Source organism: Accipiter gentilis, chromosome 4 (assembly GCF_929443795.1).
Source record: "Accipiter gentilis chromosome 4, bAccGen1.1, whole genome shotgun sequence".
NCBI classification, from domain to species: domain Eukaryota; kingdom Metazoa; phylum Chordata; class Aves; order Accipitriformes; family Accipitridae; genus Astur; species Astur gentilis.
Window position 1 is genome coordinate 42,651,810 of NC_064883.1, and position 27,308 is coordinate 42,679,117.

A 27,308-nucleotide genomic window follows, 5' to 3' on the forward strand; every position below is an offset into this window, starting at 1 on the left:
TTCTGTGTTTAGGGGACTGGACCCTAACCCTAGAGGGCTGGTCACCTGGATCACATCCTACACTTAATCTCTACATGGCACCTTAATTTTGAAGAAAATCTCTCTCAATGGGTCTAATGAAAATCTTCCTCCTCTATCTCAGACAGCTCCATTGATGGCTTCTGGGGATGGATCTAGGACTGGAGGGAGCAGTGATGGGGTGTGCCCATGACCCAAGAGCCTAGTTCAGTTCTTTGCTTTTCTCCAACCTTTTTGTCCCTCTCTAAAACAAGGAGGCTGTCCTCCCAGTAGTATGATAGAGAGCATGCATGCCAGGATAGTGAAGGGATGGAGCCAGCTAAGTACCCTAGAGCTTGATGTATGTTCTGAAGGGACAGAACATACATCTATTTTTTTTTCTTTTTTTTCCCCTAAACCCACATTATTTCTTTGCAATAGAACTACTATTGAGATAAAAGACTACTTCAAAGGAGGTGCTTGATACAATATGAGAGGGAAGAAAATTATCTGTGTTCTGCCACAATGCCAAAGTCATTGCTCGTTTTTTTGGGAACTGCTCTCATGTTTATCTCTGCAGGCTCCAGGATGACCTGGAGGTACAGAGCTGACAGCCGTGGTTCAGGAAAGGAGCCTGACTGTGGGCTTCTGAGCATTCATCTTCTGCTGTAAATACTGCAGCCACACACTACCCCCAGGGAAAAGCAGAGCAGATGGTCTTCCCATCCCTCCCACCTGCCACACTGAAAGAAAGAGATATCTTTTGTTCTACATGTGTAGCTCAGGGCCAGAATTTGCAGAGCTGATTGATTGCCTACTAAAAAGCATCCGAGTCAAGCTTTTGAAAGGAGCACAGAGGACTGCAAGATAAGTTTTAAGGCAAAATTTGTCTAAGCTTTTCTTCTCCGAGACAATAGGTGCAATTAGTGTTGAAGCTGGGTGTCTCCCTGGCTGGGTGTCTCAACCTGGCTGGTTGAAGTTGGGGCCACTGAAGTTCAGTATCTCCTAGTAAGAGCTCATTGAAGATGAGGCTGTTTATGGGCTTGACGTAAGTGAACAGATGAATTAAAAGCTAAGTTCCCTTGTAGCATTTACTTCAACGTGCCAACTTGTGAAAAAAAACCTTACTTGCTCAGGCTCCCTTGAGGCTAATTTTTTTTCTGAAAGAAAGAGTTGAGGCACGCTCTGCCAGAAAATAACTGCATGGCAGCTCATCTGGAGGAGCGGCATAGGTGCCAGGGCACTGTGCTGGTGTGCTCTACCTTAATGTGAGCCCTGTGCCTGTCTCAGGTTGGCCAATCTGAATTAATAGCAGTTAAGAACAGATCTTCTTCTACCCAGTGGAAGAGCCCTGTATCATCTTCAAATTCGCAGGCTGTCGCGGTTTAACCCCAGTCAGCAACCAGGCACCACGCAGCCGCTCACTCACTTCCCCCAACCAGTGGGATGGGGGAGAGAATCGGGGGAAAGAAAAGTAAAACTCATGGGTTGAGATAAAGACAGTTTAATAGGACAAAAAGGAAGAAAATAATAATGATGATAATAATAATAATAAAAAAAATACAATAATAATAATAAAAGAATTGGAATATACAAAACAAGTGATCCACAATGCAATTGCTCACCACCTGCCAACTGATGCCCAATTAGCTCCCGAGCAGCAATCCCCCCCCCAGGCCAACTCCCCCCAGTTTATATACTGGGCATGACGTCCCATGGTATGGAATGCCCCTTTGGCCAGTTCGGGTCATCTGTCCTGGCTGTGTCCCCTCCCAACTCCTTGTGCCCCTCCGGCCTGCTCGCTGGCTGGGCATGAGAAGCTGAAAAATCCTTGACTTTAGACTAAACACTACTTGGCAACAACTGAAAACATCAGTGTGTTATCAACATTCTTCTCATATTAAATCCCAGACATAACACTATACCAGCTACTAGAAAGAAAATTAACTCTATCCCAGCCGACACCAGGACACAAGCAGAACCTGGGCCCAGATCCATTGGTGCTGTGAAAAAGACGTGTTGCCTGTAATGGACTTGCAGTTGAGGCCTGTAGCACCTACATAAAAGGTCTGGCTTTTCCAGAGACCCCAAGTAATCGAGTTCCCCACTGACTTGCACAAGGCATTACTCTTGGTTGGGAACACAAGAGATGCCTTTCAGGGCCAGAGCAGTGGTCCGTGCTGCCTGGGACAGTGGCAGTAAGAGATGCCGTTTAGTGACACATGAGCTTGGTGGCTGTTTTTGCTGTGATCCCTTCACTCTCCCTAGCATCCCAAATAATGGGTCATGGATGTTAGAGAGAATGTAAGAGTCCCTTTAATATCTGTTTATGGACTCTTGACCATGAATTTATCTAATCCCATCTCGACCCTGCTGATACTCTCTGCCTCCACCATCTCTTGAATCAACAAATTCCAGAAATCCACCATTTACTGCGTAACAAAATATTTTCTTTTATACTTTCTTTTCTTTAACAAATTTCTTCATAGTTTTAGTGGCAGGTCTTAGTTCTAATGCAATTTGGTGACTAACAATTTTGTGTTTACGTCATCACGCCTCCGTTAAATGTTTAACTTGTCTCTCTGCTATTACACAGGCCAGCTCCTCAAGACCTACACTTAATTGTAATTAGTGGTCAGATCTAGATTAGCACTTAGTCAACCTCCCACGACGTTGTTTGCACTATATTACAACTCACCACAGCTCGAGTGAAGGCTGCTTTTTTCTCTTCCAGGCTGGAGGCTTTTCCTCTCCAGACGTAAATCTTAAACCCACCTTGGTCTAAAATGTAGCAGTCCTGAGGTGAAACACAAAACACAGACATAAAAAACTCTGTGCAGGCAAAGGTCCTAATTTGTAGCCTACTCAGGTTGGATCCTTCTGGAAGATTTAGATTAGATATAGATCTAGCTCATTTCCTTGCCTTGCAGAGCTCTAACCCTGGTGCGATCATTAGCAGAGGCAACAGAGGATGGATTTACTGTGGTTCATAAATGGACTACAACTACCATCAACCCTACAGTGAAAGGGTCCATGAATATGCTGACTTTGTGAGCACACCTGACCCAGGCGGCTGCCCTTTAACTGTAATGACTTAAAATATGTGTTTTTCTTAGGCATCGCTCAAAACTGGCCACTACCATCTCATGAGAGATTTTCCTGAACCAATGGAAACACCAGCTCCAAGAGGCTCCAGGAGAAGTGTATGCTGAAATATCATCCTCAGTCTGCTGACGGTGGTGCTCATTTATGCCAAAACTGCTACTAAAGGAGCAGGAAGAGTCCAAATTAGACATCTTCTGCATTACTATTTTGTGTCCCCAATCTGGAGCTGAAAGCGTTGCATTATTGTGGATGCAGCAGGATCCCGAACCCAAAGGGGATGAGATGGCTGCCGAGCAGCCTGTCTCCACTGCAGAGAGTTGGTGCTCCAAACTGACAAACCACTGCGTGACCAAAGGCTTCTCGTTTTTCAGACTGAACTTTGGCAAGAAAAGCAAAAGCTTCACATGCCTGTAGGAGGAGACTGAGATTTAACAAGGCTGACACCAGGGTGAATAAGGGAGCCGGAGCCTTGCAGCACAACACTGTTTTGGAACAGGCTGCTTTGCACTGCAGAGAATTAAGGATGAGCAATTCTCTGACAAATTCTAGCCAGAAAGATATTATTCTGTTTTCTGAAAGCCTTTGAACAGAGGGTCTGCAAGGAATCTCCTTGCAGGGTGGGTCACTGAAACCAGCCACTTGCTACAGCAGGAAAACGTATCTTCATGATTTTGTAAGCAGAGTATTTATTTGCTCTGAATTCTGCAGATAGAGGGCTATCCCCGAACGTGAGGTACTGAGAAGCCTTATTTCCATCCGGAATATATTGCTGGCCCACAGCAATCCTTGACTCTGATTGCCAAGCTAATGTCATCTTTGGCCGAGAGGGTCAATTTGCCATCTCTCGTTAGAGCAGCTTCAACGCACCACCTACTTCTGGCCACTTAGTAGGGCTAAGCTGTCCTGTTTCCAGAGGACACCTGATAAACCTGAATGGTTGGAAGGGCTGATAATTTTCAGGAAACAGGGTATACCATTGAAACGGGTGCTCAGCTGAAAATATAGCAAGCCACAGCATCCTTTTCTCGCTGTAAGGACTGATGGCTTTCTCTCACCTCGTGCTGGAGCAGATCCTGCGTCAGGGGTCGGGTGGCTATCTCCTGTACCACCAGGTCGTTGTCCTTCTCGTAGACACTGAAAGGCAGAGTCACCGAGCAGAGTCAGCTTCTCAGCGCTCGCCGTGAGAAAGGAGAGGGTTTGCAGCCCATCCCCGGACTTACTGGTAGAGCCGGACATTTGCTTTCTGCAGCTCATCTGCTTTTGCATCTGGGATGGCGTCTCGGAGCTCCCCGTGCCTCTCACCCAGCACCATCTTCATGATCTGCATGAGGTCCGGGGAGTCTTTCTCGTTGTCAATAATGCCGATCTGAGCGCGGCCACCTCTTTCGCTGTCCCTGATGCTGCGAGCCAGCATGAGACCCTGCACAAGGATCACCAGGGGGTAAGTCCTGATCCAGACAACAAATCCAGCGTGACTCACACCTACAGCAATGATTAAGCACCAATAGCCCAAGCCAGATTACCACTGATCTCTGAAGCTTCTAGTGTCCTCCAAATTTAGCTATTAAAAAAGAGGATGTCTATAACGCCTGCTTATTAACTAACTCTCAGGAAAATATTGCTTATTACAGTCGCTCCGGGTGCTTGCTCCCGCAGGGCACAGGCACACAGTAGCCACAACAGGCGTTGCCTATGAGTGATTGTACATGACAAGGTCCAAATATCTTCTGAGGTGGTCTGGAGAGAGATGCGTGCATGCTGAGGGCACCGAGGCTGGATGCTGCAGAGCTGCAGGACCCTGGGTGCCCCATGGTGACATTTTACATTTAAACCTTTCAAGTATTCAAAAACCGTGGATGTTTTCTGTAAAAAAAGCAGCATGTAATGCCACGCGTCTAAGTAAACTGAAATTTCCATTTTCCATTGAATTCTTTTTTCCATGTCTCTTACTGCAATAGATTTGAAAGGGGCCCCTCTTTCTTAGACCTAGGAAACGACCTGCTTGATTGCCAGGCCTGAGATGAACCACAGCCTCTCCCTCACAACAGCCTTCCTTCTACCTGCTCCCCCTTCCCTGTGTCCTGAGAGTTTCTTTGTCTCTTCTCCACCCTCCATTGGATCTTCTCTAGCCACTGTGTCCTGGAAAAGTGCCTTCCCTGCGAAGCTTCCCTGTCTCCTAGCTCATCAGGCACTATCATGTGAAGAGCAGTCCCAGCTGTCTTTTAATATGTATAATGACTGGCTACAAATTAGGCCACCAACTTTGCTGATAACCCACTAATATATCTTGCTTTATTACATCTCTGTATCTCAGTTCGTCTATCAGTAAAATAAGGATAATTAATGACCCCTTTGCAAAGTGCCTTAAGAGCTATGGATCTGACCTATCAACACCTGGGTTATGTATTCCTGCTTGTCTCATACTGACCAAGCTGGAATTCCCTGTGATTCTGTAAAAAAAAAATAAAATAAAAAATTCATCTACCTATGGGGTACTTACTGCAGCTAAACCTACTGGTGCTGCTGACCTTTTAGTCCCACATCATGCAAACTACAGGGCACAGAGGGATGGAGATGGACCTCCCCAGAAGCAGAGGAGCTGGATGCCTTTCTGGAGCTGGAGCTACTGATGAGCTCATGGCCGTCCATGAAACCCAAGCTCAGGCCAGGTCTGAACTGGAGCAAAGCGGTTTGTTGGCCCTCTGATACAAGCAGATGGGCAAGTAGATGATTTACCATGATCTTCTCTGTTTATCTGTGTATTGCTGATTTTACTGAGATTTTCCCTGTGCAAACACTGAGTGCTGTGGGGGTTTTTTGTTTGTTTTTGTTTGTTTGTTTGTGGTTTTTTTCCCCTCCAGGCATCACAAAATACTGCTAGTAAACCAAAGATCTGTACTCACCCTGGATTTCTCAGCAATGCTGCAGCTGGGGCCATTCCACTGAATCAGCACTTTCCCGAGGTCCAGCAAGAAAACATCACCCTTATTGAAACTGTCCCAGGAAAGTGCTACCTGTCATGAGGAAATTAAAGAATTTGGCAAACCAGGGGGGACAACAAGAGCTGCAGGAGACAAGTCACAGCCATTGCAAACTTGCCCCTGGGGATGTGAGAACTGGTCTGCAATGATATGCTCATTTTTGTAGCACTCAGCTATTCAGAGCTCCATGGCTTCTCTCGTGATAATACCAAAGGCCCGGGCAAGGTCTTGAAAACAATCCTGTCTAGGGGTTCTTGAGCAGAGATGAGCTGTCTAGCAGGCAAACCTGGTCAAAAATGGGTGTAGGAGGAGAGGCAAGGAGAAATGATCCATAAGAAGAGAGGGCTTTTCTTTTTACCTCTGTGGCTGACACATGCTTCTTCCCCTTGACATGAAGAAGACGCTTGATGTTGTACATATTGGTCTCCACATGCTTAAATCCTGAAGCCACTCCACCCTTCTTGTAGCTGTTGTGTAGCAGGGAATAAAGAGTTAGAGCTGGTTAGAAAATGCCTTTCCCTCTACCCTCTGAGAACATCTCAAGCTTTTGGTGACAACTAAAAAAATTAGAGCCAATATAATCTCAAAGTCCTAAAAGTGGAATGTCAAATGCTGTATTGCCTCACGCTACTGTTTATGGTCCCTGGTCAAACCATGACTCCTCACGTTATTCATCTGCCTGTTATGGGTGTTGTGTTGCTTTTGTGCATCTTGGGAGAAGGTGTGTAGATGAACAGGTAGGTCAGGGATGGCAATGGAAACGCAACACAACCAAACTGAAAATCTCATTAACCATGACAGTGGCATCTCAGATTTGAAATATGCTGTAAACATTCAATTAAAAAATGAAACATATTTTGCAGAAAACAGACTTTTTGCTAAAATCCGGTTTTGTTCAAAATAGTTATTCTTTAAAAGTAGCTTAGATAGGAAATTGTTGCCATAATAGAACAAAATGCTACTGTAAAAAGGTATAGGACACTGTCCTTCTCTCCAATTTAATCTACCAATTTTGTTCTTCCATCCTTGAACACACACTTTGCAATAGCCACTGTTAGCACTGTATTGCCTCACTGCATGATGCCATCCCCTCCTTTCCATGCAACTTTGCAAGGAAGACACAATCACATCATGAGAGGACACACTCCCCCAAGGAAGTCCCAGAGCCTTTTTACTGGGTTTTGGGCAAGGCTAACCCACTTCCAGATATCCCATACCATTTTAGAAAACAGATCCAATGTTCATACTATGGTAATAATTGACAGAATGTAATTGCCATTTATGGGAAAAAATGAGAATTACTAAAAGTCTTATAATTTTGCCACGTGGGTAATACATGTATTTTATCATAGCTTGGAAGAGATTGGCAAACGTGGTCAGGCATGTGAGTGATTAGCAGTACTTTAGACTTGTTTGGCCCAGTTGAACATATCCACAGAAGGCTGGTCTGGTGATTAGTCCACCTGCCAAGGTGTGGAAAGAGCCTGGTTTAATTTCTAATTCTGCCTCAGACTTCCTGCTTGACCTTAGGGATGTGGTTTAGACCAAGAAGTCATCTAACTCATACTGATTTCAGAGGCAGATAGGTTTCCAAATAGACTTCCAAATCTACATGCTTTTGAAGGTCTGAATTTTAGTCCTTCATTGCCCCTTACTCATCTTTATGATGAGGATAAAAGCACTTTTTTGCCTCACAAAAGTCCTGAGGAAACTCATGAAAGGTTGTAGAGATGCACAATACAGACGTATCAAAAACCAGATTGGGATACAGGGTATTAACTGAGGATGGGTTTTCATCTGAGCTTTCTTCAGCTGTTTAAAAGCAAGGCACTTAGGCTGTCTATTGCCAGTGAAGGTCCTCCCGGAGGACAGCTGTTGGGGTCACCTTCCAAAGACCCCAAAGGGAGCAAAGACCACAGAACTGGATTCGACAGTATCTTTTAGATGGCAGAAGTTCAGAGTCAAACTTTCTTTCCACTACAAGAATATTACTCCCGGTGTGAGCCAAATCAGCACTTCTTTTCCTGGTGGATATTAGTCTGAATTGCCCTGAATGGACATATTTATCTAAAGTGTGTAGAGGAGAGGAAGGAATACCCTAAGGTGAACAAAAGGGAGGTGCAATCACAGCAGACATCTGGGAAAAAATGATCAGTAGAACAGAATGACATGGTTCCAGACTCAATGCTTACAACTAAAATTTTCAAAATAGGAAATTTTTCTTCTGAATTTTGACCGACTTCAGTGCTGATCCATATTTTTCAGATTTTTGGAATGCTGATAGCTCTGAGATGTGGAGAAGCAGAGGGAACCCCGGGGACCATAACCCACCTCGTTGCAGGGTATTTTATGCTACTCACATAATGCCGTTGCGGAAATAACTTTGGAAGGTCTCAGACTCATGTCCCTGCACTTCTCGGTGCTGCACGGGGTTCCCCCTGAGCGCATTGTCCAGCTGGGTGACGTACAGGGCCGCGGCCCCTTGCTCATCCTGAGATGAATCCTTGCCAATCCAGTAATGCAAATCCACAGCGGAGCCGTGGGAGGTTCTTTTGGTCTGGAAGAGTCGGGAAAGACGAGTCAGGATGAAGACACAGCCCGTATGTGTGTTTCAAACAATATTGCTGGCCAGTGAGACCTGCCAAAACCAAGTAACCATGGAGCCCAGTCTCAGGACCTTTCCCAGTTCTGCCTTTCTCCTGGGGAAGGGGAGAAAGGACAGAGCCTTAGGATAATCCCTGAGAGCTTCAGCCTGGAGCCAGGGACCTGATTTGGGAGAGCATTTATGTGGCTTATGTACATATTGCACTGAAGCATGTTTGTGTCTTATGGTCTTATGTGCTTTTATAACTCTTGTTATCAAGGAAAACTGAGCACATCTGCAATTACAAAAATCAATGCGTTCAACCTGTCCTACTTTTGTAGAGTTTGATATTAAAATGTAAGAGACTAGGGAAGTGATTGTCCTATGTCCAGTATACTCGGCACTGGTGAGGCCGCACCTCGAGTCCTGTGTTCAGTTTTGGGCCCCTCACTACAGGAAAGACATTGAGGTGCCGGAGCGTGTCCAGAGAAGGGCAACGAAGCTGGTGAAGGGTCTGGAGCACAAGTCTGATGAGGAGCGGCTGAGGGAGCTGGGTTTGTTTAGCCTGGAGAAAAGGAGGCTGAGGGGAGACCTTGTCACTCCCTACAACTACCTGAAAGGAGGGTGTAGAGAGATGGGTACTGGCCTCTTCTATCAAGTAACTAGTGATAGGACGAGAGGACATGGCCTCAAGTTGCACCAGAGGAGGTTTAGATTGGATATTAGGAAAAAATTCTTCACTGAAAGGGTTGTCAAACACTGGAACAGGCTGCCCAGGGAAGCGGTGGAGTCACCGTCCCTGCAGGTGTTCATAAGACGTGTGGACGTGGCACTTAGGGACGTGGTTTAGTGGTGGACTTGGCAGTACTAGGTTAACAGTTGGATGGACTTGATGATCATAAAATCTTTTCCAACCTAAATGATTCTACAATTCATAGATCACCTTTTTAAATGTAATGTACACTGCTATTTATTTGCTGGGAGATACTATCCTTTCTTTCCCATTCTCTTTCTCATATCACACTACATAGTAACACAAACTGCCTCTGAATTCCTGCTGACTTGCAAAACAGACATAACTCCAATGGAGCTGAACCTGCGTGTGCATGCTGTGATTCATCCTATTACAGAAAAACCCAATAGCCTAGAAAGAGGAGGCAAGGGATCTGAGAACAGGTGCATTTATTGTTATGTGAGTTGTGCCAGTTATTTTTCAGCACCTACTGTGTTAAACCCTATCATGGACACCTGGGAAAGGTAATAAAAGCTCATTTTATAAACTGGATTTGACACTAAGTTCTGTTTATTTGCTTTGTGCAGTGATACCACAGCGAAACACACTAGAAGAAGTTGAATAAAATACAGCTCGGTTCCTCTAGGCACAGCTAATTAATTTGTTGCAAAATCACTCAGTTTAATACCCTGTTATTGAAGATGATCAAAGTCCCATTGTCTTGTGGACTATCTTTGTTTGGAGAGGCTCCAGTCAAGATGCAGAATGCACAGATGAGTATTTTTACCCTCCCATCTGCAGGGGGAAAGGAGAGTTGTGGGCTGATTAAGGGCTTTTCTACCTGGGGAAGCTATTGCAACATAAAGTAAGCCTGTGAGCTTCAAAATCTATACCGATATCTGTAGTCAGCTCCTTGCAAGAACACTCATATTCTGCTCTAAGCATGTCTTTGGGTAGCTGCTACCAAATCAATTCAGCACTCAAAAGGTAGCATAAAGGCGTGTGGAGGGTGAATTAGAGCAGGAGACGCATTCTGCATCGCTATCTCAGCCTGATTTCCTAGCTTGACGTATAGTGGAAGTGCCTTTGGTTCCTGTGGGATAGAGGAGGCTTTGCTGTCTCTTGACTGATGGAGATGTTTGCAGGAGGGACACTCAGACCCAGGAATTGGGAAACGCTTCTGGTTTCCACTGTACGGACATCGTTAGATGCAATGGGGCCTGGATTGCTCTGTGAAGATGAAGAGGTTTGGAAGGAAGTTTGGGAGCTGAGTGCAACGCATCGTCCTCCCACAGAGCTTCAGGAACACAAGGCACTTTGTACAGCCCGTAGAGTCGAGGTGGTTCTCAGAAATTCCTCATGCTTCTGGCTAGCCTGGGTTCAGCTGGTTGCAAGAAGGTCTGGACCAAATTTGGGAGGAACAGATGAAGTGTCCTAATGGGGACATGAGAAGGGCTGCAGAGACTCTCTGCTGCTTGTGTGACACTAAGTGGCACACCTCCATAACCCACATCATCTGCTGCAAATAAGACCCTCCAGTCAGCCAACTCTCACACCCCCAAAAGCCTCCCGTAAGTCATGCAAATGTAGGTCTTTATTTAGTTTGCCAGGAATGTACTGGATATTTTGCCATGTCTGGGTATGACTCAGTTAAATAATTTTAATGAATTAGTAAGTTAATGGTTCCTCTGGACTTCTGATTTACTAAACACACAGTGTTGTTGCAACAGCCACGTTAAATTCAGGTGCGTGATTAGATGGTGAACGTACAGGTACAACCACTTTTACCCACAGCGCTGCTCTCACCAGTGAGGGTGCCTAGGATCCAAGTCAGAGCTAAACAAAAACCAGCTGCCTACCAAAGAGACCAATGTTCGCTAGCCTTACTTACGTGCAGAATTATGTAGCAGTCTCCTTCAAAAAAAGTCCCATAAGCCTTTTCAGGTACAGGAACCATCTTCATATTCTGCAAGGAAATGAGTGTTTGGGTCATTGCTAGAACTTCAGAGGCAGAAGTTGATGTGTGTGAAAAAGGACAGCTGGGGTGCACGAAACACTAAGGTGACAATCAGGGTTTGGAGAAGGAAGAATCAAGGCTGTGCTTGTGAGCTGGGAAAAGCCACTTCTGGGGGATATCCCAAAAGTACTAAGGGGTGAGAAGGGGCAAAGGATAATGCTTCTTGGACAAACTGACAAGTATTTTTTAGTTTCCTTGCCCTTCTGCAATCCTGTAGGTCTGGAGCAAGAAGACCTGGAGGTCAGGCTGAAGTGCTCCAGAGCTTGCATTTGTAGGGAATTTCCCAGGGGACCGAGCACATCTCATCCTAGGTTTAGTTTTGGGGCATGGTTTTTACTCAGTACCCATAAGTTCAAGGATAACTTTCAGAGCTTTGTTAGGATAACCACTTTGCCAGGGATTCATAGCAACCAGCAGTGCTGAGAAAAGACAGACTTGAGGACACTGATGTGTCCGTCACCCCTCCAGGCCCTAATGGCGCACTTCATCTGGTGCAAGTGCACAATTAACCAGCCATGCCTGCCCAGCGTAGGTGCCTGGATGTGCCACCCACCAGTGTACATGCAGCTCCTGGGCTTGAACTGGCTCTGTGGTTCTCTGGAATTAGAGACATGCATTCTTCTGGTGGCCTAACTGGTTTCCCAGCATACCAGCTTGACCCTTGTGAACCGACTCATCTCTAATTACAGATTCTCTGGAAAGAAGCTTAGTACAGTGCTTCGGAGAGAAATGGAAAGGCAAAGATCCTGTGATATTTGGAACATAGCTGGGACCCGTGGAGGGACACCACCACTTGGAGACATGTGTTGGAGCCCTGTCCCACTGCTCCCGAGTGGACTCTGCACCTCAGTCTATGCCCCCTGTCATTGCAGTGGAACGTTCTTGGCAAATTGGGTCAGAAAAACGCAGAATTGAGCACAGCTCAGCTCCACTCCAAACACAAATATCACCACAAGCAGAAGGTGACCTCGCAGGCTACAGTATCTCTCCTTGCAGTGACCCATTGATCAGAGTGGGAAAGACAAGGATGAAGTGCAAATAGACTCCATGGGATGCCTTTGCTCCAAAAATGGGCGCTTTCTCCCCAGCAGCTGCTGGTATAGACTAAGGTTACCTATGCGTAAACCCTCTTCCTGGTGAAACAGGGAATTAATTTCTGGTGTGCTAAAGCAGCCCTGCATTGGTTCCCAAAGGGGTGGGAAAGCCTCCAGTGCTGGAGGAACAGCTTCAGTCCCACCACATTCATGTTTCCTTAGTCAATATTATCCCTGTTTTGCAGAGCAGGAAACCAAAGCAATAACATGTTGAAAGTTGCACAGGGAGATTCTGGGTCTCCCGTTTCCCACTGTATCTTACCTGTGAGACCCTCTTTTCCCACCCAGATTCCTTCAAGATATCTCTTTCTTGAAACATATATACACACACATGCAGAAGACATATGCCATCATCGCCTCTTGTCATACCTCTATGCCCCATATCTGCAGTCCCAGCTTTCTCTCAATAGTTGGGAGATTCATGTCACTGTCTGTCATCCTGCAGTCTGACCTAGAAGGGAAAGGAAGAAGAAAAACCAAAATATCTATAGAATTGGATACCATAGTAAGTGTGCTAGTCAGCTGGGTTCCTCTTACTGTCAGTGGAGGTTTAATATAGATAATCCACACCTTGAAGTGTCTCTATCTCTCTGCTGACTATGAAGAGAGCACAGTTGTACTTATCAACAGTTAGGTGGGATGAACGTGCATTCCCAGGCTATCCATGCTCATGGGGGACCAAGCAAAGTGCGGGAATCACAGCCCAGCAAAGACTGGATAGGATACTGTTGTTCTGGTGCGGGATTATTTTTCCCCTATTTGAATAAGTGGAAAGGCTTTGCCGGGGTGTTGGACCTGACATCAGTACTGCTTTGTTCCCACCATGGCATGAGGGCTGGCAGAGACAACAGTGAACCTCCAGGAGACCCATGACCTCCTGGAGCAGCCACTGGAGGTCAGGTCAGGTACCCTGAGGCACTGGGAGCCCAAGGAATGAAGCCCTTCCACTTCAGGATGAGGTTCAGGTCTAAATTAAGACACCTGCAAGGTATCTCAGGGCAGGGCACCAGGCTTTCAGCTCCGTAAAGGTCAATGGAGACTTAGCCAGCACAGTCGGCAGAGCATATGGAGCCATCCAACTCATGACCCAGATGTCTTCTGTACATGTAGCTGAGCAGCAACCTAGGCTCTGCTGCCTGTATGGGGAAGAGGTAGGTTTCAGGTTTCAGTTGTCCACACAAAGGTGTCTGGGGACATTTGAGATGGTTTTGGTATCTCCAGCTGGCCCTTTACTGGGAGAACATGTCCCATCTACAGTATCTACCAGCCGTGAAAAGAAAAAAGGACCACCCTTAGCTATGCTCCCTGTTCCTACTGCTTGGATAGCTGAGGTTTTGCTCAAGAAGCAACTTCTGAACCCCACTTGTTTCCAGGGCAACCTCCTGAAGCAAATCATACCTAAACCTGATGCATATGAAAACAGTGGGTTACATCCCAGCAGAGCTGGGGGGCCCATGGGGCACGGCCGGTGCCTCCTGAGCAGCTCAGCTCTGCTGCAGCAGCCACGGGACGGACTGTGCTTGCGTAGGGGCAAGACCCATATCAACCTTTCCCGTATGAGTCACAAATCAAGGTCCAGCTTCGAGAGAGAACACAGCTCACTGATTTCGGCGTTTTGCATTCACTTCCTTCGCCAGCGCGCTCCCCCGATTTGCATTTGCCCATGACAGACTGAACAATTGTACTACGTTAAAAACAACAACTTGATTGACTGCATTTTATTCTCTGTCTCCGGATGAAAAGGCTGCACTGATTGTAGGCCACGGCCTCTCCTGTGCTCCTCTGCTCAGCTGTAGGAAACCGCCTACGAGAAGGAATGGTGCCATGGCTGCCTCGACTCGGCACAACAACTGAGCCACGGTAAGATGAAAAATAAAGAAGCTATTGCACAAAGCCATGGAAGAAGCTTCTTCTGAAGAAAGAAAAGAACAAAGACAGATGATCCCCGGCCAAAAGGCGTGGGATTTATTGCTCATGTTCTGAGAGCATGGAGAGATGTGCTGCACTTGGCACCGTAAAGTCATAAGAAGCAATGGTCTTTCTCCTGAAGAGTTTGCACACTAAGTAAGAGCACAAAAATTGCTTTTCTAGGTGGGAACATTGGTCCATCCAAATCTCCCACAGCCCAGAGCTGCCAGTCCCTGGCTCCTTGGACAGGCAGTACAGAGATGCAGGTACCTCCAGGGGTGTTTTGAGCGCAGCCCCAACACCTCTCGACTAACTGAGCAGGCACCCACGGTCCATCAGCACTTGGTAGCAGGAGTCAGACACGCTCACTTGTTCCCGAACACAGACCGAAGGACTGTGGAAGACTGAGTCCATGTAGCCTCATGAACCTAGCAGGAGCACATTCACCAACCTTCATCTCCCTCTCAGGTTCTCCAGAGAGCTTCCAGACAAGAAGACAAACAGCATGGAGAAAAAAAGACATTTTTCATCTAATTTCCCGGAAAGGTAATTAAGATGCACACAGATTAAAAGGCAGATCCAGGAAGATATTTCAGTGTCTACAGAGGAGCTAGATACTTTCTGAATGGGGTCCTGACTCACCTACCGTGAAGCCCAGGTCTATCAGGAGCTGAAGCCAAAAACATGATCCCAGTTCAGATCTTTAACCAAAAGACCTTTCCTTTCTTTTAATACAGCATTCAAAAGGTCCCTATCAAAGAAAAACCGAAGTGAAGCTTCCTTCCCTCAGTTATCTTTTTAATTTATTTAGAGTTTTTCCTTCCAGCATCAAAACAGGAACAACCTGAAAACAAATCTAGTAGAGACGTTTGTATGTGAGGGAGACTTCAGGGGGAGAAATTTTTTAGCAAAACTGACACTGCTCCCTGTGGAAGGCAGCAGGCGTCTTGCTCTCCTGCTAACATAGCAGGAAACTGGCAGCTGTGAGACACAGCTGGCTCCCTGCTTCTCCCAGCATCCCAACCTCTCCCATCAGAAAAGTTAACCCAAAGGATGCTGAGATTCCTCTGAGCGCAGACAACCGTGTTGGACAAAACCCTCCGAAAGCCAGCAACGCTCTACCGATTCCCACCCAAAGCTCTTCGACTCAAAATGGGGATCTTGGATCTCCTCTGCTCCTGGAGCTCCTTTCTCCATCTGAAATCTGCCCATTAGTGCTGGTCCCCACTTTTCTGGGAAATGCTGCCTCTCCCTTCCTCCTTAGTCATTAAGCTGGGGGGGGAGTGTGAAGCACAGACAAGCTTGGCTGTTTCTTTGGACTTTCCAGCTTCTTTCGGCTGTTAGCCAAGTTAGAAATAATAGGAATACGACTTATATAATCAGACAGCTCATTTCATTAATGATTTAATGCTGGTGTTTAATTAGATGAACCCATAATTCAACTCCTGCCCAGACACAAAATCCAGTATTTATGGAGTGAGAACTTCCCATCTGTGCTGAAACCAGGAAAGGCAGAAACTTTTCTAACTTTTTTTTTTTTTTTTTTTTTTTTTTTTTTTTCAAAAAAAGGGGATGTTAAGAGGCTTGGGTTCATTGCGGGGTTTGAACAGAGATGTCCGGGTCAGTTCCTATCTCAGTGAAACCAGTTTTGCCCAGCGCTGGGTGAAATGCAAATTAGCAAGAAGCATGAGTCAACTGCCTCTGGGGCAGGAATTCACTGGAAAAAACCCTGGTTGTGGGGATGGACATTTGCTTCCTTGTACACAGACACAGCTTTACCTCTGAAGGGGGGAGAGAGGCACTAAAGCAGCTGTAGCTCCCCTCTTTGCCTCCACATTAGTAATACGCGACTACCCAATTTCCACTTCCAGGGCCAGCAACTCTATTTCCACCATTTCGCAACCATGGAAAGAGGAGACAAGTCGACACCATGACCGTGGGCTGAGGCGGCCACGGCATAGCAAAGACAACTGCTGGCTTGGAGCTGCTCTGCTGGGTCATCCCCACTCGGTTAAGATACTACAGATTAAACTGCAAAGAGCAAATGCTGCTGTTGGGTGAGGGCAGAGGACCTGGACACCAAACGTCGGTGGCGGGCATCTTGGCTGGATGTCACAGTGGGAACAACCTGGAGCCTCCAGAGCTAAAAACAAAGCCTTCCCTAAAGTGATCCAGGTAACAAAGCTGGTGGGTGAGGGCAGATGGGTCTCTTACACCCGCTCCCCTTTACGTGCTGCCAAAATCACAGCAACGCTCCTGCTTGCTAAATATGATCCCCCATCCCCTCTCTAATCAGCACAGTGTAGAGAAAAGCTTGGCCTTCAGGAAGGACTGGATGACTAATTAAGTGTCAAGGTCGCTCCCAAGATTGGTTAATGAATAACAGTTGGGGTGGAAGTGCCAACAATCACTACTTCATTTTGGTCGACCCGGTACGCGTTGAGAAAGCAGACCTAGCAGGACATTTCTTCAGGCAGGCTCAGGCTGTTTGGGTGGGGAGGGAAAATAAGGACTCAGAAGGGGGATAGGAGATCATTTCAAACTCCCGAAGTACGTTCTGAATTAAGCCTGATTTGGCTTGTCTGGGTTTTGGCGGCACACTTACTGGGCTGTAGTCACGGTAATAAAAAAACCCCAGTGAAATGACTAATGCTCTGTACAGCTTCGGGAAAATAGGAAGCAGCTGTGGCTCCAGCCTTTCTAGGCTGAAAGGCCTAATTATTGGGAATACTTGGACTGGCATTAGATGAGGTAAACCAGGGCTGTTGAATTGCTTTCATTGTCTCCATTATAGTTGGGCATCTGGGCCCAAGTAGGTGCCATTTTACGTTTGCAGAGAGGACAGCAGTTAACTCTTGTTTTGCCCAGAGGAATGAAATTCAACATTGAGTTACCTTGTGTGGCTCACCAGCTAGTGCTCAGGACCGTTGCTTTGAACGGTGACTGTCCAGAAGTACAGCACTCAACCAACATAAGCTGTCTTTTATTTTCATGTTGCAAGAGGAAAAAAAGTGGCTTTTATCTCACATGGAAATGATAGGTAGAGAGGTCCAGCAGTGGGACTTGTCTTCTCTCTCATGCTGTCATAGAATCCGTCACGTAATATCCTCCTCCAATTTTTTTTGGCAGGAAGGCAAAGGTTGCATAGGTGAGAGCACCTGCGACATACGTAACCGTGTGTGTCGGTGACAGCTCCTATCCTCTTGCACAATCGCAGGAAGGGTTGCAATCAGAGAAGCTGAATCGCATTACCCATGTCGGATGTGCTGGGACATGGTGATGAAGCAGGGAACGGGGGGGGGTGGAAAAAAGGAAAAAGTACCGCTCGGCTCACCCTCCTCCTCTCAGTCCCGTGAGGTCCAGGTTCAGGAGCTCAGTGTGGCCAACATGCCAAGGAGAAGGCTCTGCACCGACGCGCCCGGCTGACCACAGAGAGCACTTCAGCCTTCTTGGAAAGAGCTGTTGCCTGGCAGCTAAAATTACGTAAAACAGGCCTTGAAATAAGATGCTATTTCTGATCATGGTGGGCAATTAAATATTGGAACAGCTTATTAGGGAAGCTGGCAGGCTCGTCTTTGCTTAATGTCTTTGAAATGAGAGGGCTAAATGGCTGGGATGTGCTCTCTGGGCTCGGCTCCTCGAGGTCTGTGACCGTGAGCCCCTCTTCAGGTGCTGCACTGTCGCGGTTTAACCCCAGCCAGCAACTGAGCACCACGCAGCCGCTCACTCACCCCCCCCCCCAGTGGGATGGGGGAGAAAATCAGGAAAAGAAGTAAAACTCATGGGTTGAGATAAGAACGGTTTAGCAGAACAGAAAAGAAGAAACTAATAATGGTAATGATAACACTAATAAAATGACAACAGTAATAATAAAAGGATTGGAATGTACAAACGATGCGCAGGGCAATTGCTCACCACCCGCCGATCGACACCCAGTTAGTCCCCGAACGGCGATCCCCCTGCCCCCACTCCTCCCAGTTTATATATTAGACATGACATCACATGGTATGGAATACCCCTTTGGCCAGTTTGGGTCAGGTGCCCTGGCTGTGTCCCGTCCCAAATTCTTGTGTCCCTCCAGCTTTCTCGCTGGCTGGGCATCAGAAGCTGAAAAATCCTTGACTTTAGTCTAAACATTACTTAGCAACAACTGAAAACATCAGCGTTATCAACATTCTTTGCATACAGAACTCAAAACGCAGCACTGTACCAGCTACTAGGAAGACAATTAACTCTATCCCAGCTGAAACCAGGACATGCACTTTCAGCAAAGCTGCACCTTCCGTCAGTTTGACATTAAGGCAGTAACATGGATTGACCCTCGTGTCAGCCACCTCCACCAGTCAGAAAAGATCCCCTATCCGTGCTACCAAATCATCTGGGTGGATCATAAAAGGGGTCGAAGGGTTTTTTTAGTCTTCTCTTAAGTACAGATGGATCAAAACTTGAGATGGGGCATTGGACAGGATGAACTAAGATTGTGAAGCAGCTTCTTGCTCACCTTCTCAGTGTCAATGGCTCTGGAGCTAAGAAGGGACTTCACTGCGTTCCGATGGGCAGGTTTTCCCTTTTTCCATGCATGGCTGCCAGGGATCACCAGAACATCTCGTCCGAACAGCTGCCTGCCATCACAGGTGACTGGTCTTTTTTGTTCTCTGCTCATGGGGCAAGTGCTGGGATGCTGAGGACTGAGATGCTAAAGTCTGTTCAGGGTTAATGTGAGTAACAATTTAAGAGCCTGGGACAAAAAGGAGAACCACTGAGATGATTTTACGTTAATGACGGCCTCTCAAACTGGAAGTGCTCTATACCCCAGTACAGGTTTGAATTCCCTGTTCACTAAATTCGAAGGATGCACAAACGTGGATCCACCTAGCCAAGTAATTGCTCAGGTTCTGCAAGAGCCATAACCGGTTTGTCCTGTCTGACAAAAGCCGACCAGTCTCCCCAGGACCCAGTTGCTGTGTCTCTTGAACCCTGGAAATTTACCCCATCTCCAGTGACCATCCCAGGCATTACCAAGATGTAACCTTCAGCTTAATGTGTCTTCCTATAACCTGTGCCTTCACTCCCTGTCCATTTCTGGCATCTCTGACTTAGTAGCTTATACGTAGTCTTTCCCAGAAACCCACTGGTGCTGTGAGCCTTTATCTTTCAGCCCCTTGTGAGCCACATGCAGATGGGCTTCGCACTAATTCTCCAATCCTACTATTGATCCTTACTTAAAAGCAAGGAGAACAAGGAAATAGTAGGTTATGGGGAAATAACCACCTTCCCAGTTGCAACAGCCCTCAATCTGTATCTCAGCTGTCTCTTCAAATTCCTCAGCGGACATCTGATTTAGAAGGGCAGGCAGCTCATGATTTATCTCTTCTGACTTTGACTAGCCCCTGCAGCTGCCTCATTTCCACCTGCCATAAATTCTAGCTCAACACCTCGCTCCATCCAGAAAAACTTGCTCATCTCTCCACATCTTTCTTTATGATCTCCTTTGTCCTATTTATCTCACTGCTGGTAGCTTTCCAGCAGTCTGTTCTTCAAGCAGATGGTCTTGGGAAATTGATTTGTAGGAGCAGATTTTTCCAAAACTGCTGCTATTTCTGAACCCTCCCTCTAAAATTTTAACAACTGACTCTTTGTCCTGGGAACCGTAGAGCTGTATTGTCCCGGCAAAGTTCTCAACAATGTAAGAACAATGTACTGACAATTAAATCAGAAAGCCTTAACACCAGCCACAACTCCCAAGTCATGCAGTCTGAGTTTCCACAGTCATCACGCTGGATGCAGAGCCTAGTGCTCAGCGGCGACTGGCACTGGAAAACGGAGAGCAAATTGGCTGAATGTGCAGGCTGGCAGTCCTTGCCTTGGTGTCCTATAGAGAAGGTCAGAGCACCCACGCAGGTTTTGACTGACTGTTTTCCTGGGAAGTCCTTCCCCAAGATGTCTTTGAAAGCAGCAGGCTCTCCCGGGGAAGGTAGCATCTCCGCAGGGGGAGGGCAGCCCTATTAGACTCAAAGCTTTCAGAAGCAGCAGCAGCAGCAGAATCTGAGCTGCAGTAAATTCCCTGAGATCAGTCCCGGTGCCTGATAACAAACTCTTTTGGTGCAAACCCACCTTTCTCTGAAGATCCGTGAGAAAAAAAACCACAGCGGCACAAGAAGCTGTTAAAAGCCTTCTGCGTGCAAGCGCCTTGCAGCAGCATTGCCCCTGGTATGGTGCCAGGTGCATTATTTTCAAATAATAAAACGCAGCTTGGCACACACCTACTTCAGAGGTATCCGTTCCACCTCTGGCTCCTCTTGGTGAGGTTACTGAGTCAGTAACGGTACAGAGCCGTCCCAAGGGAAAGGCGAGCACGTCGCTTGCCAATTCGTTACGAACAAATCTCTCCTTTCTTTCAGCTCTTTCTCCCCCAGTGAAAGGGAGCGATCGCTGGCTGGGGACCAGCACTGAACCCGAAGGCAGGGCTTCGTGCCGCAGCGAGGGCAGGAGATGCACGCAGGAGGAAAACAAAGCTGAAGCCATTTCAATTGCTCTTCTTGGTTTCCAGAGAAGTGGTTCAGGTTAGAAACGTTCTCACAAACTAACTTCTAATTACTCACCACCTCCGAGAAAAAAGTGACGATCCTCTCCCGCAGCAGCATTTTAACAGAGCATTATTTAACCTAATGACTGCAGGTAAGTAAAACCAGAGCTGAGACATCAAAGAGAAGAGAGCGTCACCTGTGCAAGACCTCCCTGAGCCCTGGGGAGCAGCTGCACTTCAAAAGCTTATGGGAAGGATGTGACAGCTGGAAGTTCAGGAGAGACCCTCAAAAGAAGGCACTTTCCCAGCTGAAACTGAGGAAAGGCCACCGCATCCCAGGCAGGGTTAAAATTGCCTGGAGGAAGGTGAGGAGCGGGGGTTAGAGGCTGGGATTCATCCAGCCTCACTCGGATGTCTGAGTTTTGGGTGCTTAAGTCCGAGGGCAACTCTCCGTGGGCGGTTCCTCTCATCCTGACACTGGGTCTAGGGCAGCTCCAGTGAATCTTGGTCAGAAGGGACTTACTGTCCCTTGGCCTACGGGGAAAATCACCTAGCGGAGAGCCCAGCTGGCCACGCTGCCCTTCACCTCTCTTAGAGCGTGGGAGCTCAGTCCCATCCACTGTGCCCTGAGACTCTGCTTGCCAGATCTGTCATCGTGAACCGACTCAAACACTGCAAATAAAACCCAAGTACCAGTGCCCACCTGGCCCATCCTTCTCAAAACCCCAAGTTGAAGAGTTATGATTTTTGCTGCTGCATATAACAGCTTTCTATTTATAGCAAGACTGTGCACGTGCATATATGTGCATACATATATGTGTGCAAGATAAAGAGCAGGTTTTCCATGGTGCACAGTTTAATTAGTGCAGTTGAATAAGCCCTTGCTATCAGCACCTTTGTTTGATGGTGATGGAGCAGGGGTGCTGGTCTGGCTCCACTCAGACCGGCTGGAGAACTGGTTCCCAGAGCACTGGCTTCCCAGTGGAAAGTGGCAAGATTAACTATCAAAAGGAAGGGAACAGTCCAGTTTTGCTTTAGTTCAGACCTGCAAGCATCACATCAAACTTGGGAAGAGAAACCGAGGACTGTTGGGAAAAAAACAGGTTTACCTTTCAGATTTCAAATGAAATGATCTGGACCTAAGCATGGTGCTCCGTGGGTGACTGTGCATTTCCATCGCTTGCCCGATGAGATGCAACAGATTTACTCAGGGAAAAGGTTTGTTTCTCGAGCTGCAAAGGAAAGCTCGCCCTTTGTGTATGTTGGCTGACACACCTCTGCTGAAAAAACACCTAGCTTCTGTCAAAAAAAGCAGGCACCGACCAACCCAACCCAGGCTTCCACATTTAAGGACGGGGTGCTAAGCCAAGGTGTGAGTTAGCTTACATGAGCTTTAAAGTCTTTGAAATGGAGACAGACCTTCACAGGGTCTTCTCTCAAGGGAACACCAGCAACACCTGCCTTTTTGGTACCGGTCACCCATACCAGCATTATCCTCTAGGCTTGTGTGAAACCAGAGGGCTGTTCGGAGCCACATATGTGGTGTGTTTATCACTGTTTCATCCAGCCCTTGCAGCCCAGGGTGGGCTACAAGGTCACGCTTGGCCTTCCTGTGACTTTGTGGGTTCCACTCAGTCTCCACCTGCATCTCCCCGCTTTAAGCAATTGCTCCTTGAGGAACCACCTCCCCACCATCCCACCGTCAAGAGACCCCGTGGTTGCGTCTCCTTCCCGAGATGGCTTTTGGTGGGTAGTCTCTGCTGTGGTAGGAAGAGGGTTCAGGGGGCAAATGGGGCAAATGGAGATGGGGTGGATTACTGGGACCGAGAGGAACATGGGGCAATAAGGAGGCATAACTTTGCCCCTGTGCTATCTCGTGCTGCGTGATAGATGGTGTTGGTGCATCGTGATTTTTTGACCTAAACCCCGCGCTGCCCAGCTCTGGGGCTCCTGCCCGCCTAATCACAGCTCACTGCCAACGCGGCACGGCAAGGAGCAAAGCCCCAGCCCACGGGGCTGTCCATCTGGCACTCGCTTGGCATAAAAAAAGCGTAACCCAGCCCACGCAGGAGCATGGCACGCGAGCGCGGGAGTGGTGTGCAATCCCCTCTTGGCAGAAATGAAGGCCAGCTTTGAGAGAGTAGCACATCAACTGCATAAAGCCAAATGAATAAAACATCCCTGCAAATACTGAAAACAGCTTTAGAAAGAGTCATTCATCCAGGACTGCCTTTTGCACCCAGAGCTGCCAATGGGAGTTTTGTCTGAGCACAGGGAAGGGAACTAGGCATCTGAAAGACTGGGATGGGTGGGATTTGCTCAAACCCAGGCAGCTGTTTTGTAAACAGCAACACAGTACAGTAGTTCAGGCTCTAGCACCCTCCCAAAGGGAAGGTGGGTATCTCGATAGTCTCTATCACCCGGAAAGAATATGATTTCTAGCCCTGCCTGTTTCTTATCCTGTTTTGTAAGAGCAGTTTTAAATAGAGGGCCAGCCAGAATCCTATTCTTTCATCCCCGGGCATGGCAATAGGACATTTTTAGGTAGGAGAGGTCAGCCGCTCTGAATAGCTCATTCCACAGGAACTGCCCAGGATGGAGCTCAACCATGCAATTTAGCATCCCCTATGTCTCGTGTCTTTGACGTGGATATAAGGTAATAACAAGTTTCACTGTTACTCTGCCCAGCACTGCCTGAGATAAGCGTGAATAGGCTCAGCTAAAGATGGATAACAAATGGTAGGATTTCTTTTTCAAGCAGAGGTCCTTGGAAATCAAGGCAACTGAAGCAAAAGCACGCTATCCGATGTCAGAAATTAACATAGATCTCGGAGGGCTTTATGGACTGAAGGATGCCAAAGACTTAGCAACAATATTCACCCCTTCCTGCATTCCTTTTACACCCAGAATGAGTGGAAAGACAGTGGAAATGTATACTCATCCAGGATAAATCATAATTAGGCCCATTTCCAGGGTTGTATTATGTGGAAAGGGAGAGCATGAGAAGAGAGGCTTTAATGAGTCGTAGGAGTGTGTATCCCCTTGTGACTGCACGATCTGTTTCTCCGAGGGGCCAACACAAGCTGAAGAACATAGGTGAATAAACAAAGAGCTAGAGCAGAGATATTTTGGGTGTGGTGCATCCACACTGGAGTCCTTCCTTGTGCAGTTGGCCATTTCATACGTAGAAAGCCCAACCTGTGGATTTGTGTCAGTCCAGAGCGAATTTCGGAAGGCTGCCAAAGAGCCCATCCCCTGGGACGAAGGAGGGACCTTGAGGAGGAGCGGTGGTGGCACGTGCGTTCCCCAGGGCCGGCTAAAACGCAGCTGGGCCAGGTAGCACAAAGGTTTTCACGGCGCCCCGAGCTCCCCTTCACCACACAGGGCATTTCAGGGCTCTGCTTGCACGTGGGCTACCATGTATTTAGCTCTTTTAAAGCCGAGGGAAAGCTTTTGGTCCAGCAGGACGTGTGTGGCGCAGAGCAGAGCCCCAGCATCTTCCAAGCACGGGGCAGGTGTCTGAGCCGGTCTCCTCCTTGGCTGGAGACAAATGACCACAGCATGGCTGGTGCTGGAGGACCAGGCTGCAGGACAGATCCAGCCTGAAGTCACAGCGTCCATGGTGCATCTCCTCCATGTCACACGTCCCACACCTCCCCGGGGCGGGGGGGTCCAGAGCAAAAAAGGTAATGACTTCCATGCTCAAAGTCCAGAAAAACTTGTGCAGCTCCGTGGAAAAGATCAGGAGACACCGTGAGCATCTTCGGCATCCCTGGCCACGCAAGAGCAGGGATTTATTGTCTCAACCTAACCAGGGGCCCCAAGATACAGGGAGAGGCAGGAGACCAGGTTGACACCGTTTGTGGCCATGGCACGAAACCTTTGCTCCCAGCTGGGAGACCTTGGCAACTGTTGCCACAAAGTCCTGCCTGGGAAATAACGTCATGAGACCTACGTGTCTGCCGGTGGGAAGGGAGCTGGAGGAGGAAGAGGGCAGCCTGTTCGTACAGGGAGGAGGAGAGGGGAGGCTCACCTCACTCTGCTAGGAGAAAGGCGAGGGAAGAGGGTCACGGCTTTCCTCATCTGCACTGCATTGGCTAGTGCCCGTCCTCGCATTTGCTTCGACCCAGCATCTCAGCCCGCACGGCGGGGAATAGTAAAACCCCACCGAAAAGGAAGGCTGATGCTCTGTGATTGCCTAATCTCTATTTTGCAGGCTCTAATCTGCCCATTTAGCAGCGGTGTGTGAAAGCACCTGGATGATTCACGGTCTAAGCGCTGCTCTGGTGAGGCCCCTTTGCTTCAGCTGTTATAACATTTGTTTACATCTATGCTAGGGTAGCCTTGAATAAGTGCGAACCTCCCACAGATGCTAATTCATATCGGTTCTCCTTTGTGTTAAATATTTATGTTCTTAATAGGCACGCCTAAGAAAAATACTGGCAAGTAAGCCTGCAGCTCAACCCCATTACAACTCAATTTTATCTCAGCGCAATTTGCATCTCAAATGAACAGGATGAGAAAAAACTCTGTACTTACAGAGCAAACCAGCCCAGCAGTTCAGCCCTTAGCAGATCTATGGACGAGAGGACAACAAGACCTATCGATGAGAACTTACAGCGACTTTTTGTCACTGCCTGGACCTGTAACCACGCTGTAAAGGCAGGCGAGCTTTAAGCAAATCCCCACAGCAGCAAAGCATAAACCAAACCAGGCCAAAACAAAAAGCCATTAATTGCTCATTGCATGAAATCAAAGCCAGTCTGTGCAGAGAGCTAAACGAAAAGCATGTGTCCTCGGAGCTGATACGTAGCCTGGCCGGGTTCTCGGGGAGCTGAGATAGCTGCGTGTTCCAACCCCAACCGGTGCTAATCAGGATGGGCTCATTGCTTTTGGTAAAGACATCCCGGCTTACGCCAGCTGAGCGATTTTTAAAAAAATATGAACTCCATTAAATTTTTTTGGGGGTGTTTCTTACTATCCCGCAGAGCAAAAGTCATCGAACAGTTCTGGCCTTTAGAAATAGAACTAAGAGGGGTGCAGGGAAGCTGCTTACCTTGCTGGAAAGCACGCGGTGTCCTCGCAGGTCTCCCTTCTCCGCCAAAGCCAGCACTTTCCTCTTTCGCCAGCTAGTTTCGAGGCACTTTTGTTTGCTGTTCTGCTACCTTGTCAGCTCGGGAACAGCAGCGTTCAGTAATTCAATCCTCTACTTAACTGCAGAGACACTCCTACTCGGAGATCACACCCATTCCCAGGCTCACGGAGGGACAAAGAGGGAGCCGGTGTGAGAGAGTTTCAACCAACTCACTGTTTGCATCAAATATCCACCAGCCCTGCATTCGCCGACCAATAATGATTAAGCGCTGCTTTAATTAGAAACCTGTTTTGTCCAGATTTAGAAGGGCAGGGGAGGACTTTTTTCCCCCCTTTTCTCTGTCTCTGCTGGACAAAGCGAGGTGCGGTGCTGCTCAGCGCCACGTTAATGCTTGGGCCCAAGAGTCCCAGCTCCAGTCCCTGACTCGGACTGTCCCGAATTTTGGCACGGTTGGTCCGAGGGGAGAGGTTCTCGGGGCAGACAGCCTGCTCCTGCGCTCCTGGCGAGGCCGAGCCGGGTCTCCCTGTGCTCGCAGGCTGGAGCCCTGGGTGCGTTGCAGCCCAGGGCGATGGTGAGCAGGGGTGAGGAGGGTTGCCGTCAAGATTACTGGCTGAAATGGGGACGTAAGAGAGCATTGGAGCATGCAAACGGGCTGACCTCCCAGCAGAAATGTAATGATAAACCAGAAAAGCCCAGTGAAGCTGAAGGTGCTTGCTGTAGCCACCTTCTGCAGCAGAAAGCCGCGTCTGCGGATCATCGTTGCGCTACCGTTAAGAAAAAAGTATCTCTAAAGGGTGGCCATAATACGCAGCCACCCCCTCCAAAAGCTGCCCTGATGCCACTGGCTGTGGATGATCTGAAGACAAACCATCTCCTCTCATTCCCAGCTGCTCTTTCCTGGCATCTGCATGGTGATGCTCGCTGCTGGTGGAGGGAACATCCCTCACTGGAGAGGGCTGGAGGCACCACTCCATACCCCATCATCAGCCGGTGGCTCTGCCTTTGGGGGAGCCAGGACTGTGTCCAGCTGTGCTTTGAATATCTCCAAGGATGGAGACTACACAACCTTTCTGGACTGGGAACCGTCCATGTCCTTCCCTTCCTACACATCAAGCTTCTCTTGCCATTTCCTTAATTTTTTCAATTAACCCACACAAACTGAAAATAGGTATGGATGAGCTCATCAGCTAAACCAGGTGTCAGAATGGGTTTAAACCAACAGTTTCCACAGATGTCATCCGCTGACTGCTCTTAGACCTAAGGGACCT

At 47.7% G+C, this 27,308-nt stretch overlaps 1 protein-coding gene across 2 annotated transcripts in view; it reads right to left on the reverse strand.

Moving 5' to 3' along the window:
• VILL (villin like) overlaps positions 1–26,184 on the reverse strand; it is a 38,887-nt gene extending 12,703 nt beyond the window's left edge. The window contains exons 1-10 of one of the 2 annotated variants that reach the window (XM_049797991.1): positions 26,002–26,184; positions 25,485–25,545; positions 12,881–12,962; positions 11,292–11,366; positions 8,444–8,640; positions 6,442–6,550; positions 6,006–6,116; positions 4,323–4,522; positions 4,158–4,236; positions 2,696–2,794 (exon numbers count right to left, since the gene is read on the reverse strand). In XM_049797991.1, coding sequence (XP_049653948.1) covers positions 2,696–2,794; positions 4,158–4,236; positions 4,323–4,522; positions 6,006–6,116; positions 6,442–6,550; positions 8,444–8,640; positions 11,292–11,366; positions 12,881–12,949 — 939 coding nt within the window. In that variant the 5' untranslated portion in view covers positions 12,950–12,962; positions 25,485–25,545; positions 26,002–26,184. The remainder of the gene's footprint in view (positions 1–2,695; positions 2,795–4,157; positions 4,237–4,322; positions 4,523–6,005; positions 6,117–6,441; positions 6,551–8,443; positions 8,641–11,291; positions 11,367–12,880; positions 12,963–25,484; positions 25,546–26,001) is intronic. The other variant, XM_049797990.1, reaches the window with a different exon arrangement.
• Between the last annotated feature and the right edge of the window lie 1,124 nt (positions 26,185–27,308).